The sequence below is a fragment of the Clupea harengus genome, chromosome 19 (assembly GCF_900700415.2).
Source record: "Clupea harengus chromosome 19, Ch_v2.0.2, whole genome shotgun sequence".
In the NCBI taxonomy this organism is placed as follows: domain Eukaryota; kingdom Metazoa; phylum Chordata; class Actinopteri; order Clupeiformes; family Clupeidae; genus Clupea; species Clupea harengus.
Window position 1 is genome coordinate 25,923,027 of NC_045170.1, and position 18,256 is coordinate 25,941,282.

Consider the following 18,256-nt stretch of genomic DNA (forward strand, 5'->3'; position numbering starts at 1 on the left):
TTTAAGGGCAAAACAATTATCATCCAACAGAGGTATCGAAGGAAATGCTACTAACTGTACTATCTGTTGATTTCAGTGCAATATGTGTTTTAAGGATAGAAACTCTCTAGGTTGCATTATATTATTTAGCACAAGACCACATATGACATGGGGCAAAACAGGATGTGTGTGTGTGTGTGTGTGTGTGTGTGTGTGTGTGTGTGTGTGTGTGTGTGTGTGTGTGTGTGTGTGTGTGTGTGTGTGAAAATGTCTATGAATAATAATTTTAAAAACGATCATCCTTGTCATATTTCATGTAAACATTTTTACAGAGATCATTATACAGTTTAAAACTGACAGAATTCCAAAGCTGTAATTGTGGTAAATGGAGTGTTTTTATCATAAGGTTTGGAGGTGGTTCCCCCCCACTTTGTTGCTGTAAATACTAGGCAGGTGTTTCACATGTGGATGAGTATTTCACTATATCTGGGAGCTCTTAATTGAACCCATAACAGTGCCCTCTGCATAAAGTACTCAGGCACCCTGTGAACTTGTAAATAGAGCCTATTAATTACATGTGAATGTTCAGCTTTTTATGTTTATGTGAATACCTCAAGTGTATGTAGGGACATTCAAGTTTCATATGTGTATGTTTTTCAAATTCTTATGGGTGAGTGTTCCACATGTATGAGCAGGAGTGGAAGGGTTACTTTAAAAATGTATTCCGATACAATAACTAATTACCTGTTAAAATTTGTATTCACTAACCTAATCCAAGTATCACAATATTAAATTCATGTAACTTGATTACTTTCCACTACTTTTTTGATCACCTCAATGCCAAATGTTGAAATGAAGACCGCAGAAAAGAAACATCAATAAGATGGTGTATTTTGTAAGTCAACAGCACAATGTAACCGTAGAAAAGAAAATGTGAAAACCAAGTTTTAATAATTAAACGCGCCCTCTGCTCAGTGTGTTTGCTTGTCATTATGTAAATTCAGCCTGTTTGTTCAAATTTAGTTTGAAGGGAGGATGCAAACCTTCTTGTCCAAACTGTTCAGTCATTCCAGGTCGACTAGTGTCGTCATTGGTCAGAAGTAAGTGACTTGCGTGCTTCTTCTGAAAAAACAAAAGGCGCAGATTAAACATCAAGCAACGTTTCCATCGACACACAGGCTACAGCGTTATTCTGTTCAGAGCTGTCGTTTCCTTTTGTTAAGTTAAATAAGTTCCTGTCTAATATAGGCTCATGTTTTTTGTCTTATGACTATTTACTGTTATATTCCTTCTTTTGTTATGTGCGATAGGCCTAGTCAGTGTAAAGTGAGCATGTGTATGATGGTATAATGTTCTTTATTTTAAAATCTATTTAAAAATGTGTAATCCTGTTAATAATCCAATTTTTTTAAGCAAAGTAAAAGTATCTGTAATTTAAGTATTCAGTTACTCCCCAAGCCTTATGTGTTTTACATGTAAATGTTCAGATGTCTCACTTGTCCGTATTTCACGTATTTGTAGAGTGATGTATGTAGTAGAATGTAGGCTATGTGTGAGTGTTTGAAACTTGTCGTTTTAGTTTTAACCACATGAGGGCACTATGAGTATCGTCCAGGTTTGAATCGTGTTACTTTAGTAACAAGAAACCAAACAAGCGCCTGAGAGAACTCAACGGTCTGAAGAAAGTTTCCTCTAGATAATGGAACAAATCAATCTGGAGGATTACTTTCGACTCATTTTCGAAGAGGACATTTTGAAATTACCTGTGCAGCGGCAAAACATAAACAGCAGCGCCACGAGATTTTGGGAAAAAAGACGAGAGGTAGATCTTGTGGGTGCGTCTTTAAAATCTAAGCGACACGAATTTGATGGAGTCTGTGAAAAACTCAGAGAAAGGAAAGAGAACTTGTGGAAAAAGGAAGAGAAAATGAAGGAAGCACTACTCAAATTTGACAAGTTCATCAAAGAGAATGATGCTAAACGATCTCGAGGCATCAGAAAAGCGGAGTTGCAGAGGGTGGCGGTGGCCCAAAAAGAGAAGGAATTAGAGGATTTGAAACAGGAATACAGCATTTTGCTTTCCAGAAGAGAGAAACTTCAAAACAGAGTTACAAGAGCAACTGTTTATCATCTCTTCCTTGCCACAGTTGGTAAAATGTCTAAAAAGTTTGAAGACATCCCTCATTTGATTAGTCGTTTTGACACCCTTCTCGTGACTCGTGACCAGTTGCAAGAACACGGAAGAGGAACAGACACTAAAACAGAAGGAGAACGCACTGAGCTAAGGCGTTATGTTAATGAACAGAACTCTGTCCTCCTCCAGCTAAATAATACCCTATCAGAACGGCAAACTGAACTGGACAGTGTGCTCTCAGAAGCATGCAGGTGGGAGTATACCTGGAATCACATCCAGGCCACAGCGGCTAAGGAGACACTCATGCTGGGCCAGATCAAGTTTGCCACTTTAAACCTATATCACTTTATTGGTGGGGACACTGGCAAAGAAGAGGGGGTGCAAATAGAGGACACCGTGGATCAACTGGAAAAGATACATCTCTTCATTCAGGACTTGGTTGATATCACAGGTGATAGTAGATTTTAATCCAATTACCAAGTCATTGACCATCATGATATTTTTGGCCCATAGCCCAAAGGCAACCTACACATCCCAGTGTTGTATCTGTAGTTTTGTATATTTCTTAACTAGGGTATGTCTTGATTTTTTGCCAGTGCTACACAATTGAATGGTAGCATTTCAGGCTGTATTCAAACTGCAGACAGGTATGATTTCTTTTCAAGTGCACACTTTATGACTGGCTCCATGCAGTTTTTGTAAATGATGTAATAGGATTTGTGTTCAAGGACCGAACGGTCACTGTGTGAGTTCAGCGTAGGACAACAATCAGACCACAAAAAAACCTCTGGGTGTTTTGCTTGGTGAGACATTGCTGGACATTTTTATGGGATGGAGGTCAACCCCCTGGATACTGCACAACAAACAACAATGGCATTGGAAAACACCTGGATACTGCACAACAAACAACAATGGGATAGGAGAACACCTGGATACTGCACAAAGCTTAACATTGAATTGTTTCGTTTTAAGTGGATGTGTGATTGTGGTTACTGCATAAACCCTAAATCTTGAAATGTATAAATGATTTTATTTAGAAACCAAACAACTAATCGTTTAATCGAATAAATAATCGACAGATTAATCAATTATCAAAAAAAGATTTCTTGGAGTTGTGTGTCTAACTCTCTCCTGTATCCCCATGTGAATGTGAGCGTGACCGATAGAGTCTCCAACAGTGGGCTAAAACTCCAACTGTGTTAGAATGAACCAGTCTCTCCAAAGATTATCTACATCTACCACATGTATGCTTTGTTCATCTACCACATGTATGCTGTGTACATCTACCACATGTATGCTGTGTTCATCTATCCGTGGATGCTGTGTACATTTACCGCTTGTTGTTTCCCCTCCCATTCTGCCCCCCCCCCCCCCCCCAGCTATCTCTACCTGGCTGGCCTCAAGCCGATGGGTGCCGCGGTTCTGCTTAAGGTTTCTCCCTGAACAGGGACTTTTTTTTTCTCGCAATTGTGCTTGCTCTAAGGGATGTTTCAGGCACTGGGCTCTGTAAAGCTCCTTGAGACAATTGTATTGTTTTGGCGCTATAGAAATAAAATTGAATTGAATACAAACAACATCAATATTCAGGTCCCTAACCAGTTTGCTGATTTTTTTTTTAATATCTCCAGTTTTTTGCCCATCTGTGCCATATAATGTGTCAATACATCTGTGCCATATAATGTGCCAATGTACATCTTGAATGTTTATTTTGTGTGACTGCGAACTATTAACAACCCCCTCCCCAGTATTATTCTATCCTAAGATTAAAATATCATGGAAGGTAAGGTTAAGTGAGACATCATTTTGCATCTCACTGTATTCTGTAAATATAAATGTTTGACTCAGGGCTGCAACAATAACCGCCATACTGCGGTTTTGAAAAGGATCAGAAATCCGTTCTGAAAAGGATGATGTACAATTCCACGCTGACATGTTTTAGATCTGAGGGGATTCAATGTTAAGGCTATCAGTCCTATTGATAAGACCCTGCTGGGTAAACTGAAATTGTGGTGCTCGCAGCTTAGGCTTTTGCCATTTGGAAGGTGGTCTTTGACTGTTGAAAGATTGTTGGATCTGGGTGGGTACGGGAACTGAAAGATCGCTGTGTTCCGATCTATAGTATAACATACCTCTATTTTATCTCTGGCGTTAGTTGCGGTTGAGTGATTTAGCAAAGGACTCGATGGAATGCCTGTCTGTGTCAGTTTATTCTGTATATTCTACCAGGAGCACACACACACACACACAACATGCTGCAATGGAGAGGCAGAAGGAGAGATGATGAGAAGATATGGTCCATAGTGTAGTGTCTCGTCTGTGTTGGCCTTGTCTTCAAAGGCTGCGATGTCTCCTCAGTGTCCCAGAGGCACTCCCGGCTCCGTTCTCTCACCACACGTAGCGGTCGGTGTCTCCACAAGGCACACCCACAGCAGAACCTATGTTCTCTGTGTTCTGTATGATGTCCTTCCCCTTATGTCTCATAAAATACAAGTTACATTTCAGTTATAGAAAGGTAGAATACACAACCTAACATAATGTGTGTGTCTGGGGGGGTGGATGGTGGTGTGTGTAAGGAAGGGGAATAGTATTCTTCCAATATTCTTCAGTCCCCCGTTTGATCATAATCAAACTACATTAATGATCACAAATAAGAATAAGAATACAAATAATCACAAATGTTCCAAGTGTAGTGTAAACATCAAAATGTTCAGGTCTGGTGTTTTTTGCAGCTAAGATGGCAAGTTCTAAATCTAAAGTTCTCAGGTAAAAGTGTAAAAACCTTTAATAGCCTCTAAGTATTTCCCCCGTCACATGGCTCTGGTTGTGTTGTCACCACTGGGGCCATCTACACTGCTCTAGTCATCTCTGTACAGTATTGACCCTCAACTGGTTTAGTAATTCACCTTATGTTTATGTTCCAGTAGGTCGCATTCGTCATATTCAAAGTCATCGTCATAGGAAATAAACTGGTAAATGTTCTGGGTGTAAATGTCCTGGAAATGATCATGGCCAAATCACCAATCATCCTGGCCCCCCAAACCTACAGCTGTGCTTCCTCTTACCACAGAGAGGACATTTGTTAGCCCAGTGTCCTTGTTTCCCACATTTATGACATGCATCCCTAGTTGTCTCCATTTTCCTAGTTCTGATGTTTCTAGGATCCCCTTGATTGCAGACTTTCACATTTCTAAGCATGAACTCTAGATCTGTGTCTGGGCCATGGATGCTCACATTTCTGATCTAAAGTAAAGTAAATGTCACATCAGCCCAATTAGGCGTGGTCAACTTAACAACACTTCTGAGTTCAGGGAGAATGTTCTGCAAGACGTTTGCTTTCAAGGCACCGTTGTTATTAGTCCCAATATTCTCCCCTGTCATCCCGCTCATGCCCGAATGTCTCAAAGGTTGTAGCATATCTCTCAGCAAAGTCCTCTGTAGTCTTGCCAACCTTCTGCCTACAAGCAGAGACCAAACTCCAATGTGTTATCAGTAGCACTCCGGATCCACTCCAGGAGAGCTTCCCATGCACTATCCCAATTCGACTCATTTCACCTTGGCTGTTGGTTGTTTAACACAGTGCACATCATAGAAACACCATCATATGGGTGCAACTGATCAATTCTGCGCAAGCGGTTGATCTTGGACCAGGTGCTCATCCCTGCTTTACTCGGATGCTGCATGTCCATATGACCACTGGTCAATATCTTGTGGCTTCGCAGGTTTATAACAAAGCAACCACATTTTTCCACCAGTATGCCTAGATGTTAAAGGTCTCAATCTGGCTGGGCCGTCATTAACACCTGAGTTTACACTCATGTTCTTTGACCCACAATCAGCCATTGGCATTGTTTCAAATGCCTCTCATCTCCCCCTCTCCCTGGGAGGGGGGTGCCTCCTTTGTTTTTTCAGACTTGATGTCTCTGCCTCCTAGCCTTTCCTCCTTTCAATGTTCTCACATCATCTGCTCGAACTTTGTTGTTCTCAACATTATATCAATAGATTATGACAGTGAAATTAATATCTTAGCAAAGGCAATAAGGTGAACAGTAGAATTGGTTTAAAATGATCTGACCATATGTCTATCAATACATATTTCTCAGTTTTGTTATAGTGGCAACTTCATCATATTGACTGAAGCAGCTCAGTTATTCTTATGACAATGAATGTTTATCTGTTACAATATATATTTAAAGTGTCTAACTATGAATCGTATGCCACTACAGGTATGTATTATGCATAATGTAAATGCTGTGAGTTTCCTGTGTACAGTGCATGGCACGTGTGGCGGGCCACTAAGGCCCTGAAGCCAGGGACTCATTCATCATACTGCCCCTACCCTCCCCACCCAAGCTACAGAGACTGAATAATTCTCTCACATGTCAGTTATAGCACCACACACACACACACACACACACACACACTCATGAATGTTTTTTATTAACTTTCATAATTTGACAGAAATATTTCTCTTCAGTGCTGCTCACACTGAAACAAATGTCCTCAGTCCAAACCAAGAGGTACCCTTGACTCTGCCAGTGGGTTTCTTTCCCCCTCCCCCAACGTTGAATTCTGTGTATTTAATTTAAAAACAAATAAAACAACACCCCCCAGGCTTAGTCTATCCTCCAACACTCGGAGAACTCCAAGCTTTTTGATGTAGATTTCAAAGGGAGGCTGAGCACTGCTGATTGATTTTCCAGAACAAGGACACACATTTCTCTGCACTCCCCAGTGTGTGTGTGTGTGTGTGTGTGTATGTTCGTGTGTGTAGAAGAGATAGTACTTGTATATGTATGCATGTGTGTGTTCGTGAATTACGTACTGTATGTAGACAACCATAAATTCAAGCCAATCTCTGCTCTGCAATCTACAAGCTTCAGGCCATTTTTCTTTCCATAGAGCAGTTATGCATGTCCTTGAAGGGAAGCACAAATGGTATGGGTGTTCACTCTATCTTGGGGCCGGCATCTGGAGTGATTAGCATCACTCGTTTTGTGTCTGAAGTTCTGCTGAATGAGTAAAACACCATGACATCAAAAACAGTAGAAATACAGATATGCAAAATCCTTCACTTGGGTACTGTCTATAGCTAAAAACAGACAACCCAGTCCCCAATGATCTGCTGTACAAAAGGGCACAGTTGATATGACTGGGTTTTGATACACAGATGCAGGGGTTCCTGATAAAGCACTATTCAAACATATGAACTGGGGTTTTGATACACAGATGCAGGGGTACCTGATAAAGCACTATTCAAACATATGAACTGGGGTTTTGACACACAGATGCAGGGGTACCTGATAAAGCACTATTCAAACATATGAACTGGGGTTTTGATACACAGATGCAGGGGTTCCTGATAAAGCACTATTCAAACATATGAACTGGGGTTTTGATACACAGATGCAGGGGTTCCTGATAAAGCACTATTCAAACATATGAACTTCTGTGGCTTGTCGACTTCACTTTGCATCCATTTTTACATCCATTATATCTTCACACTTGTCATCTTTCTTCTTCTTCCCCTTCTTTGTCTCTCTCTCTCTCCATCCTCTTTTGCACTCTGCTTCCTCTCATGCATTTTCACCTTTCTCCTCCCCTCTCCTCTCCCCTAACCTATTCATCCCCATCTTTTTATCTCTGTTTTCTTTGATCTCTCCTGGGTGTAGTGTCTGGTGAGCGGAGCGGGACATAGCAGGTCAGCGCGCACAGGCTTGTGTGTTATTCTAAAGCATCAATAATGCAGCGGGGCACATCTCCCCTGCCTCCCTTCTACCTGCAGGGGGGGAGAACAGCTCTTCTGACTCGGCTGTTGTGATCTCATTTGACCTCCTGAGTCCTGTCTGTGGCCTCTCCTCCAGCTTCTTCTCTTCTCTTTTCTTTCTCGGGGCGTGTTGGGCAGACTGAGGGGTCTATAGAATGATTGATAAAGGTCCCTTAGTATCACCTGTGGTGTCTACACCTTTGCAAAAAGGCAGTGAAAAATTCAGCAAGTTGTTACATTATTACGAGAGTTATTATATAAAAACATAGATTATGGTGATTACAACATTACAAGGTGATAAATATCCTATAAAGTCAACTCTTCCCCACCGTTACAAATGCATCTGTATTTCCTTTGATGGTGTGTTTTGAATAATGGAAAATAATATAAAATAAATAAATATGTCATTAAAATTAATGTCTGTTCTATATTATAATATTATCAGTTTTAATATCCTTGAACAAACAATGTCAAGTCTTTCATTCTCACATTCACTGCACTCTAAGCAATGTCCGGGACCCGGTGTTTTGCATGACATAACAACAAACCTCATGCTGTAAGTTCACGTTGTAAGGTCTGTAAGGGATGGAAAGATATTGTGTTTAAATCGGCTTGAGGAAACACCATCTCAGATTACTTAAAGAGAGAGAGAGAGAGAGAGAGAGAGAGAGAGAGAGAGAGAGAGAGACATTCTGTGTATGTTGTGTGCCCTGCAGACATAATGAACTACTAAGCAATGTCCAAAGCAGTGTAACATGTGTATTGTTGGGGTTATGCTTCCCTAGACCTTCTCAGAAGTAAATCCATGACACAAACAGACTCACACTGCTCTCGTGTGTCTAGTGGTTTTATCTCAATCAATAATGCATTGAATTTACACTCAATGGGAAGTTAAGATAAAACATTTAAAAAGAAGCTTCCCACACAAACTGCACACAGTCGCTTTGGCCATTTTACAGGGTTAACCTCCAGCCAAACCTCTCAGACAGTAACATGTTGCACACGTATGAGAACCTTGTGGAAGCTCCAGCCAAACCTCTCAGACAGACAGTTACATGTTGGACACGTATGAGAACCAAACCTCTCAGACAGTTACATGTTGGACACGTATGAGAGCCAAACCTCTCAGACAGTTACATGTTGGACACATATGAGAACCTTGTGGAAGCTCCAGCCAAACCTCTCAGACAGACAGTTACATGTTGGACACATATGAGAACCAAACCTCTCAGACAGTTACATGTTGGACACGTATGAGAACCAAACCTCTCAGACAGTTACATGTTGGACACATATGAGAACCATGTGAAAGCTTGGTACATGTAGGAGCAGACAATATGTTCTGAGGAGGCCTTGGCTTTTCTTCAGTGAGGGTGCAGAGGATGTGCTTGAGAAAAACAGAATGGAAAGAGAGAGCGAGAGAGAGAGAAAGAAAGAGAGAGAGAGAGATAAAGAGAGGGAGAGAGAGAGACAAAGACACACAAACACACACAAACGCACACACGCACGCCTGCCAGAAGAGAGCTTATGAGTCAATCCCAGGTCTCATGAATAATGTACAACTCTTCAGAGGGAGCCAGCCTGGGACATATACCTACAGTATATCCAGCATCTCTCTCTCTCTCTCTCTCTCTCTCTCTAACAGCCACACACACAGCCTATAGGCATTTTGATTTGGCCAAGCTCTATATTCACAAAGATCTCCTTTAATCCATCATCCCTCTGTCCTGACACTCCTGCAGCTTTTCTGATGGGCAGAGCAACTGGGTCTCCTTCTTCTTCTTCTTCTTCTTCTTGTTCAAAAGGATGCTATGCATGTCAGGGGACACACAGATGTCTAATTATGTTAATGACCTGAGCTTAACGAGTGGCTTGATTATCATGTGTACATTTCCACTGGAGGGGATGATCCCAGTTCTTAATCCAAGGGGGTTTAAAATACAGAGCTAGCACTGGCAATGGTTGGCGGACTTACCCTAGCATTATAATAATGGAGGATTATTAGACATAGGCAGCCTTCTCAGCTCTGCTTCTGTCTTAGCTTCACCTGAAATGCTTACTGAGTCTTTTATAACACACCAGTATTTCAAATGAAGCTGGACGATGTCCTATGCATCTTTTCTACTACCTAGATGTAGATGAAATGCTGGCACATTTTTGCTTTTTCTCCTTGCTATGATTCAAAAATCAAACAGTTAAATCAGATTAAAACGTTGATAAGAGGACTACTAGAAGAATGACTCGTGCACTAAATTGCTTTGGGGATGGTTGTGTTGTTTGATCTTCATTTGTCATGCTATATAAGCAGCGAACAACCGTGTCATCAGATCTGTCACCACTCACTCCTGAAGGACGAGAGATTTAAAAAGCAAAACATGTGGAAAGAAAAGCAGACAGTGTCAGTCTTATTCTCTCTCGCCTTGGACAGCTTTGGCTCTCATTAAAGAATTGAATTTCATTCATGGTCCTCCTGCTCTTGAAGTCAGGTCGACAGCAAAGACCTGCCAAGTGATCATACTGTAAATATACTGGTGGATAATAAGACCTAATCAGCTGAACAAATGACTCCTCTCTTGACCTAAGATATTTATTTGAAAAGGATCATTTGAATAACAAATGCTTGGGAGATGACTGCCTGTAAAACACATTTACCATCATCTTACTGCAGGGGACCTCGGGGGGGGATAAGGGACTCCTCTCCTCCTTCTGAGGACCCCATTTCATGAATGGACACATTCCACTATTCAATGGACCTTCGGAGACTCTTTGGATCTTGGTTAAAGTTCTCCCAGGAACACGTTAATTCTAAGTCATGTGTTCCTTCATTGCTCCTGACCAATAGCCTGACCACACTCTGTAAACATCACAAAGGATTAATACCCTACTTTGTGCTTTGAATTAATTTGTAAGCTCTACACCTGATATACGTACATTTGAACAGACATTCTAAATTAATTGTATGATAATTCTACAAGGACGCATAACCATTATAATTAATTCATTTGACAAAAATCTTTGTGTGTGCATGACTGTGAAATAAACAAAGAGACAAACTGTGTGTGTGTGTGTGTGTGTGTGTGTGTGTGTGTGTGTGTAGCCAGGGGTCCTTGTAAAGAGGATGAAAATGTCCTTTTGGGAAAAAGGCTGTAAGCTGGCTCTGTTTGTGGTGTGTGTGTTCATATTTGAGTGTGTGTTCATAGAGAGGTGATCTGTGCGCTGGCTCTGTTTGTGGTGTGTGTGTTCATATTTGAGTGTGTGTGCATATGTGTGAGAGGTGATCTGCATTGTGCTGGATGTCAGGTCTGCTCAGCTTGAATGAGATTACTGGCCATTGTGATGTGATTATAGCATGATGGAAGAGAAGCATGCAGGACCTGCTCTCCCTCTCTGCCTCTCTCTATGGCTCCCCCCATCTCTCTCTCTCACCCTCTCTTTCTCTCCTTTTCTTCTTTCTCTCCTGTTCTTCACCTACTCTCTCTCTTTTTTACTCCTGTTTTACGTGTACACCTTCAGACACATACACACATACAGTATATACATGTACATGTGTGCATATACCTGTGCTGTGCTTAGTCAGGCAGCGGTGAGTCTCCCCCCAGCCAAAGGCAGCGAGTGGTACATCCCTAGCCTCTACTACTTCTCCGCTCTCTCAGCCTTTCCAGCAAATAGACAGTGTGTGTGTGTGTGTGTATGCGCGTGTGTGGTCGGAACTGAGAAGGCTTTACTGCTCTCCGGTGCTTTCACAGCGAACCTGTTACCATTGCACCTGACAGTGTGAGGTCATCTATGTGTGTGTGTGTGTGTATGTGAGTCTTTAAGCCTGTTGGTTTGAGTGTGTGTGTGTGACTAAGAGTGTGCGCAAATAAGTATATGGGTTTGAGCTTTGTCTATTCATGTATGAATGGGGAATGTGTATTCATTTGAGTGAATGCTTTTGACAGAGTGTGTGTGAGAGAGCATAAACACGTGCGTGAGTGTGTGTGTGTGTGTGAGAGCATACACATGCGTGTGAGTGTGTGTGAGAGAGCATTGACATGCGTGTGAGTGTGTGTAGCTCCGGCTCTCTGGTTGCTCGTGGGAGGAGTGTTGGGTGGGCTGCTCTGTGAAGAGGACCCCTTCCACGCTCGCACAAACAGAACGCCACCCTCCCACCTCCTCTGCTCTCTGCTGTCACAGACACACATCTCCCAGCTCGGCGCTCCGGTCTGTCCTCCCGCGCGGGATGTCCACGCCAGGCTCCAGAGACAGCGGGATGTCCACGCCAGGCTCCAGAGACAGCAGCAAGAGGAACTCCTGTAGGTGCCTCCTTTTTCTTCCCTTTTCTTCTGTGTTCTGGATCTCTCTCCCTCTGTTTGTCTGGTAGGCATGTCTTACAGTGCTTTCAGCTTTCAGAGTCTTCTCTTGATTTGCTTCTTTCCAGCCATGGCTTTTCTAACCTTTTATCTAGTGAAGATCCTAACAGTGTGTGCTCTCCATGACTGCTGTCAATAGGATGTGTATGTGTGTCTGTGTTTGTTCGGTGGTGTCTCGCAAAGGGTGCCAGACTGTGTGCGTGTGTGTGTGTGTGTGTGTGTGTCTGCGGAGGGTAAGGTGTGTTTACATACAGAAGCATTGCACATTAACTTAGTGAGGAGTGCCTTTGGATCAGTTTGTTTTTCTTTTCTAGGTACACTGGCAAGATCTATCGAATTTTGCATGTATGTATGTATGTATGTGTGTATGTACTGTATGTATGTATGTATGTATGTACGTATGTGTGTATGTACTGTATGTATGTATGTATGTATGTATGTATGTATGTATGTATGTATGTATGTATGTATGTATGTATGTATGTACTGTATGTATGTATGTATGTATTGTGGTATCATGAGAGGCTTTACCACTGAGCTGGGTGTAGGGCAGTGCGTAATTAACAGGACAGAGCCGGCAAAAGTGCTTTCAAACGAGGATCAGGTTTATTCACCAAACACAAAGTCTTTCAGGAAGCAAACATAAAAGTTCTTCAAAGGCAAAAACATAGGCTTCATAAAGTTGCTCCTCACTTACATCCTACCCACTGTAGTTGCAGCTTAAAGTTCCTCCGTCCAGGTCCTTCCCGGCTTGGGGCTAGCCTTCCCCCTTCCGGATGCGGCTTAGCAAGCGCTTCAGCAAGCGCTTCAACAAGCGCTTCAACAAACGTTTCCCCAACGGCTTCACCCGCACGTCAAGTCCTCTCTGTTTTCCCTCCTGGCTCTTCCTGCTCTCGTGGCTCGCCCTCTCACAACAGGCACCACCTGTCTTAAATGCCCCTTCGTCCATCAGGTGCCTTAAGCACCTACACCTGGTTGGGTGCTGCTGCATTCTGGGAGATGTAGTTCCACTGGCAGCCATCTTGTGGTGTGGCAGCCAGACCTCCACACGAACACCACACCCCTCTGATAGCTGGCCCATCGTGATGCCACACATCCCTCTCCCCGGACCTGACGCCCTCGGCAGGATAAACCAGGTCCAAAAGGCATCACAGTGGGACAGGACATCTGCTTTTCCACGGCGCCTTCCTGGCCTGTGAACGACAGAGACATTAAACGGATGGTGGCTTAGAAACCATCTACTCACCCTGCCGTTTGTTTCTGTCTCCCCTGGTTTCTCTTTCTGCTCCTGTGGTGCACTGGGGACCATGCCAGTGTCTTCCCCATCTTCTGCCGTCTCCTCAGTCGCCATCTCCTGACAATTCACCGAAAGTTGCCAATTCAAATGCGACCTTTGCTTCCAGCTTCTTCAGCTCCACATACGTCACCTCAGGGAAGTAATCGCCCACCTCTGGCAGGGCGTAGAGTCCCTTCCTCTTGAGCACGGCACGTTCGGGGACATCTTTGCCATCCGTCTCCGTCTTTTTAGGAGTCTTCTCCTTGTAGGCCTCGTTTGTGTGGCACACTACTACCACCTTGCGCTGGTAGCCGGCACACATCTTTCTCCTCTGGGCAGAGTCAGACACGTTTGTTCGGGCAGAAGTCGACACGTTGGTCTGGTCAAAGACATCCCCCTCTTCTCCGAGGTCGTTGTCGCATTCGGCACCATCGTCTGGATCATCTGCCTCTTTACCGTTGTGGTCTTCCCCAGGCTCTTCTTTAGCAGGGGCTGCCTTGGCAGCAGACTTGGCTGGAGCTGCCTTTTTACCTGGTGGGACCTCTGACTCAGAGTCATCTTCACCTGCTTCGTTATCATCCGCAGGATCTTCGTCATCAGCAGGATCTTCGTTTTCCGCAGGATCTTCGTTTTCCGCAGGATCTTCATCCTCCACCTCTTCCTCAGCAATTTTATCATCAACATCTTCATCATATTCATCATCTTCATCACCATCAGTATCACCTTCATCTTCCTCATCGACATCATCTTCACCTTCATCATCGTCACCTTCATCATCACCTTTGTCATCATCTTCATCCTCACCATCGTCAGCTTCATCATCGGCATCATCTTCATCATCGTCGACATCACAGACCTCTTCATCACTGACATCTTCACCATAGACATCATCATCGCCATCATCATCGTCCCACTCTTCATCACCGGCAGCTAGGACCACCACTGCTGCACTGCGCATCTGGCTTAGCTTTTCCTGGGCCCTCTCGAACATCTCACCAGACCGGGTGTGCTTCTTCTCGGCCTCCTCTAGGTCATCTCTAGTTGGATTGTCCTTCTGCTGCATCTGCAGCAAGGCTGCACTGGTCTCCTGCTGGGCCCTCTGGCTCTCCCACAGCATCATCACCAGTTCCTCCATTTTGTGTTTGGTGCTCCTTTGCGTGAAGTCCTGAAAAAAGTTCCACCAAGTCGTCGATTCCTTCACTTCTGCTCATTCGCACTTACGCCCTATGCCCGCATTCTCCACCATATGTGGTATCATGAGAGGCTTTACCACTGAGCTGGGTGTAGGGCAGTGCGTAATTAACAGGACAGAGCCGGCAAAAGTGCTTTCAAACGAGGATCAGGTTTATTCACCAAACACAAAGTCTTTCAGGAAGCAAACATAAAAGTTCTTCAAAGGCAAAAACATAGGCTTCATAAAGTTGCTCCTCACTTACATCCTACCCACTGTAGTTGCAGCTTAAAGTTCCTCCGTCCAGGTCCTTCCCGGCTTGGGGCTAGCCTTCCCCCTTCCGGATGCGGCTTAGCAAGCGCTTCAGCAAGCGCTTCAACAAGCGTTTCCCCAACGGCTTCACCCGCACGTCAAGTCCTCTCTGTTCTCCCTCCTGGCTCTTCCTGCTCTCGTGGCTCGCCCTCTCACAACAGGCACCACCTGTCTTAAATGCCCCTTCGTCCATCAGGTGCCTTAAGCACCTACACCTGGTTGGGTGCTGCTGCATTCTGGGAGATGTAGTTCCACTGGCAGCCATCTTGTGGTGTGGCAGCCAGACCTCCACACGAACACCACACCCCTCTGATAGCTGGCCCATCGTGATGCCACAGTATGTATGTATGTATGTATGTATGTATGTGTGTGTGTGCGTGCATGCGTGCGTGCGTGCGAGCCACTACATGCTTTTGCCTTGAGGGCACTGACCACAGCGGAGATGCCTCTGAATGACTATCCTCTCTGATGTGTATCTATGTGTCTGCATGTACAGTATGTAATATCAAGAGAAGTTGTTTGTCAGGCAGACTACAGTGATGATCATGTGTGTGGGGAGGTTGTGTGTGTTTGTAACTGCCATGGCGAGAGAGTTGGTGTCTCACAAAGGGTGCCAGACAGTTTGTGTCTCTTTGTGTGTGTGTGTGTGTGTGTGTGTGTGTGTGTGTGTGTGTGTGTGTGTGTGTGTGTGTGTGTGTGTGTGTGTGTGTGTGTGTGTGTGTGTGTGTGTGTGTGTGTGTGTGTGTGTGTGTGTGTGTGTGTGTGTGTGTGTGTGTGTGTGTGTGATGGATAGGAGTTTAGGGGTACATCATTTTGTATCATGCTGTGTATTCATTTTAGTGAAATTTCAGATTCTGTATTCTATTCTTCTAACTAACACACACACACACACACACACACACACACACACACACACACACACACACACACACACACACACACACACACACACACAGAGTTGACAGATTGATCTAATATTGCAGGGGACAGACCCTCTTCTTTATTGCTTTCATTATTGTGTAATGCCCCTCTGTCCACTTTCACCTTTCTTTCTCTGCCCCTCTTCTTCTCCCAAACCTCTCCTCTTCACCCTCTATTTAATATATCCCTCCATTTCTCCACTCCCCTATCCTCCCTTTCCTCCACACCTATGATCTTCTTTTATTTTGACTGAGGTAGTAACTATAATCCTGTGCTGAAGTCAAGGAAGCATCACCCAGAACTTTGCTTAGGTGTGTTTGTGTGTGTGTGTTTCTAAAGCAAAATGTTTTGCATTAATTACAGCACTCCTCCTACACTGCTACCTCTTCAGCTCTTGCATGCCTACTGAGCTAGCTGTCCTCTCATACTCACATGTGTGTTTGTGACAGGGTAAAGTATAAAGGTTAACACTAGACTGCAAATGCGGATATTACAAACAAGACATAAACTCAGTTTGTTGTGACTTCTAGTAAAGTCCTTATAGGCAAGTCTCGCCACTCGGCGGCCATCTTGGCAACGCAAGCTATTTCAGGCAAACACGATCAGGTTCGTTCCTATCTAAATGAATGGGGAGAAATCCGTAACTCCACATAGGATGGTCAAACAGACATTTAAAGTACATCATGTGAAACTGCATTTAAATCTGACGTTAACGGTGTGAACGTTTTCCCCCAACTGCTCAAATAAGGCTAAAAAAGACTTAATTCTTTGTGTTGACTTGCTCACTGTGCATGACACTCACTCAAGTGTTGCTGCTATTGCTATGGTAATGGTGGAAATAAACCGAGCGTTCAGGTGAGGCCAAACTAGTTATGCCGTTTCCAACAATGTGATTGGCTCTTCAGAATACAGGGCAGGACTTCCAGTTATAAATCTGCCATGTTTAGCGTTACGGATCCCCCCCGATTCTAGTCACTTTATCTGAGTCACTTCATCTAAGTGTGTGATGCTGTTTCCTAAGAAAGCAGAAAGGCACACACACACACACACACACACACAAACACACACACACACACACACACACACACACACACACACACACACATACAAACACACACACACACACACACACACACACACACACACATATATACTGACATGCGTGTGTGTGTGTGTGTGCATTTTGACTCTGTATCAGCATCTGCCTGCCCCCTCTGTCTGGACATTATCCCTCTCTGTTTCTTCAAATCAAATCATTCCCTCTCTTCCTCTCTCCTCTCCTCTCTTCCTCTGTCTTTCTCTCTCTCTCTCTCTCCCTTCGTGTCTTATTTACTCTCACTTGCTCTCCTTCTTACAGGTCTGTTCCTCATTTATCTATTCTCTGTCTCCTGATGTAAATGGTTTGCCTTGCGTATGGGGTTGAGTTGAGGTAGCAATATTAATTGTATTCAAATCAGCACACCACAGCTGCGATTAGACACAGACACAGACACAGACACAGACACCCCCCCCCCCCCCCCCCCACACACACACACACACACACACTCTCTTCCGACAACACACCTCTGTGAAAACCGTAGAACCGTGGCTGGATTAACGCCAATGGAGCGAGACTGAGTTAAGAAGTACTGTAGTATCATTGGGTGAGTCATTGTATATATGTGATCATGTGATCATGTGTGTATGTGGGAGGCTGACCAAGGCACTAGCATTTCAATTCACTGCGAGGAGTTTGATCTGTTAATACACTGCAGGCTACAAGACGAGAGGGCTTTCATTTACCTTTGTCTACATAGTGCTTTGTGTGTATTTGTATGTATCTATGTTAGTGTGTGTGTGTGTGTGCGTGTGTGTGTGCGTGTGTGTGCGTGTGTGTGTGTGTGTGTGTGCGTGTGTGTGTGCGTGTGTGTGCGTGTGTGTGTGCAAGCACAGGTGGTAATTAGCCAAATCTGTTGACATGTGGCCTTTTGTTCCTCTTCTGAAAAGAAAGCAATTTCCTGCCAGAGTATTGAGGAAGACCTAGACAATTCGAGAACCCTCAGACACATGCTTGATGCTGCTAGGAGTGTGTCTGTGTCTGTGTGTCTGTGTGTCTGTGTGTGTGTGTGTCTGTGTGTCTGTGTCTGTGTCTGTGTGTGTGTGTGTGTGTGTGTGTGTGTGTGTGTGTGTGTGTGTGTGTGTCTGTGTCTGTGTCTGTGTCTGTGTCTGTGTCTGTGTCGGTGTCGGTGTCGGTGTCTGTGTCTGTGTCTGTGTCTGTGTCTGTGTCTGTGTCTGTGTCTGTGTCTGTGTCTGTGTGTGCATAAGGGTTGCTACCTTCGCTAGGTTCGCTAATTTCTGACACCCATTA

The 18,256-nt window shown here is 43.9% G+C and overlaps 2 protein-coding genes across 3 annotated transcripts in view; both read left to right on the forward strand.

Moving 5' to 3' along the window:
* Nucleotides 1-1,588: 1,588 nt before the first annotated feature.
* LOC105910268 (coiled-coil domain-containing protein 42 homolog) lies at nt 1,589-3,033 on the forward strand. The gene has a single exon (XM_012838974.3). It carries the CDS (start codon nt 1,679-1,681, stop codon nt 2,579-2,581), a length of 903 nt encoding a protein of 300 aa, XP_012694428.2. The 5' UTR covers nt 1,589-1,678; the 3' UTR covers nt 2,582-3,033.
* An 8,517-nt stretch (nt 3,034-11,550) lies between these two features.
* The window catches only part of dtnbp1b (dystrobrevin binding protein 1b), a 31,446-nt gene continuing 24,740 nt past the window's right edge, over nt 11,551-18,256 (forward strand). For both annotated transcript variants that reach the window (XM_031586393.2, XM_031586394.2), the window contains exon 1: nt 11,551-12,172. In XM_031586393.2, the coding sequence (XP_031442253.1) occupies nt 12,100-12,172 (73 nt within the window). In that variant the 5' untranslated portion in view covers nt 11,551-12,099. The remainder of the gene's footprint in view (nt 12,173-18,256) is intronic.

What these genes read in the sequence shown, in the direction of transcription:
- LOC105910268 (XM_012838974.3), top strand. Translation starts at nt 1,679, where the DNA reads ATGGAACAAATCAATCTGGAGGATTACTTTCGACTCATTTTCGAAGAG.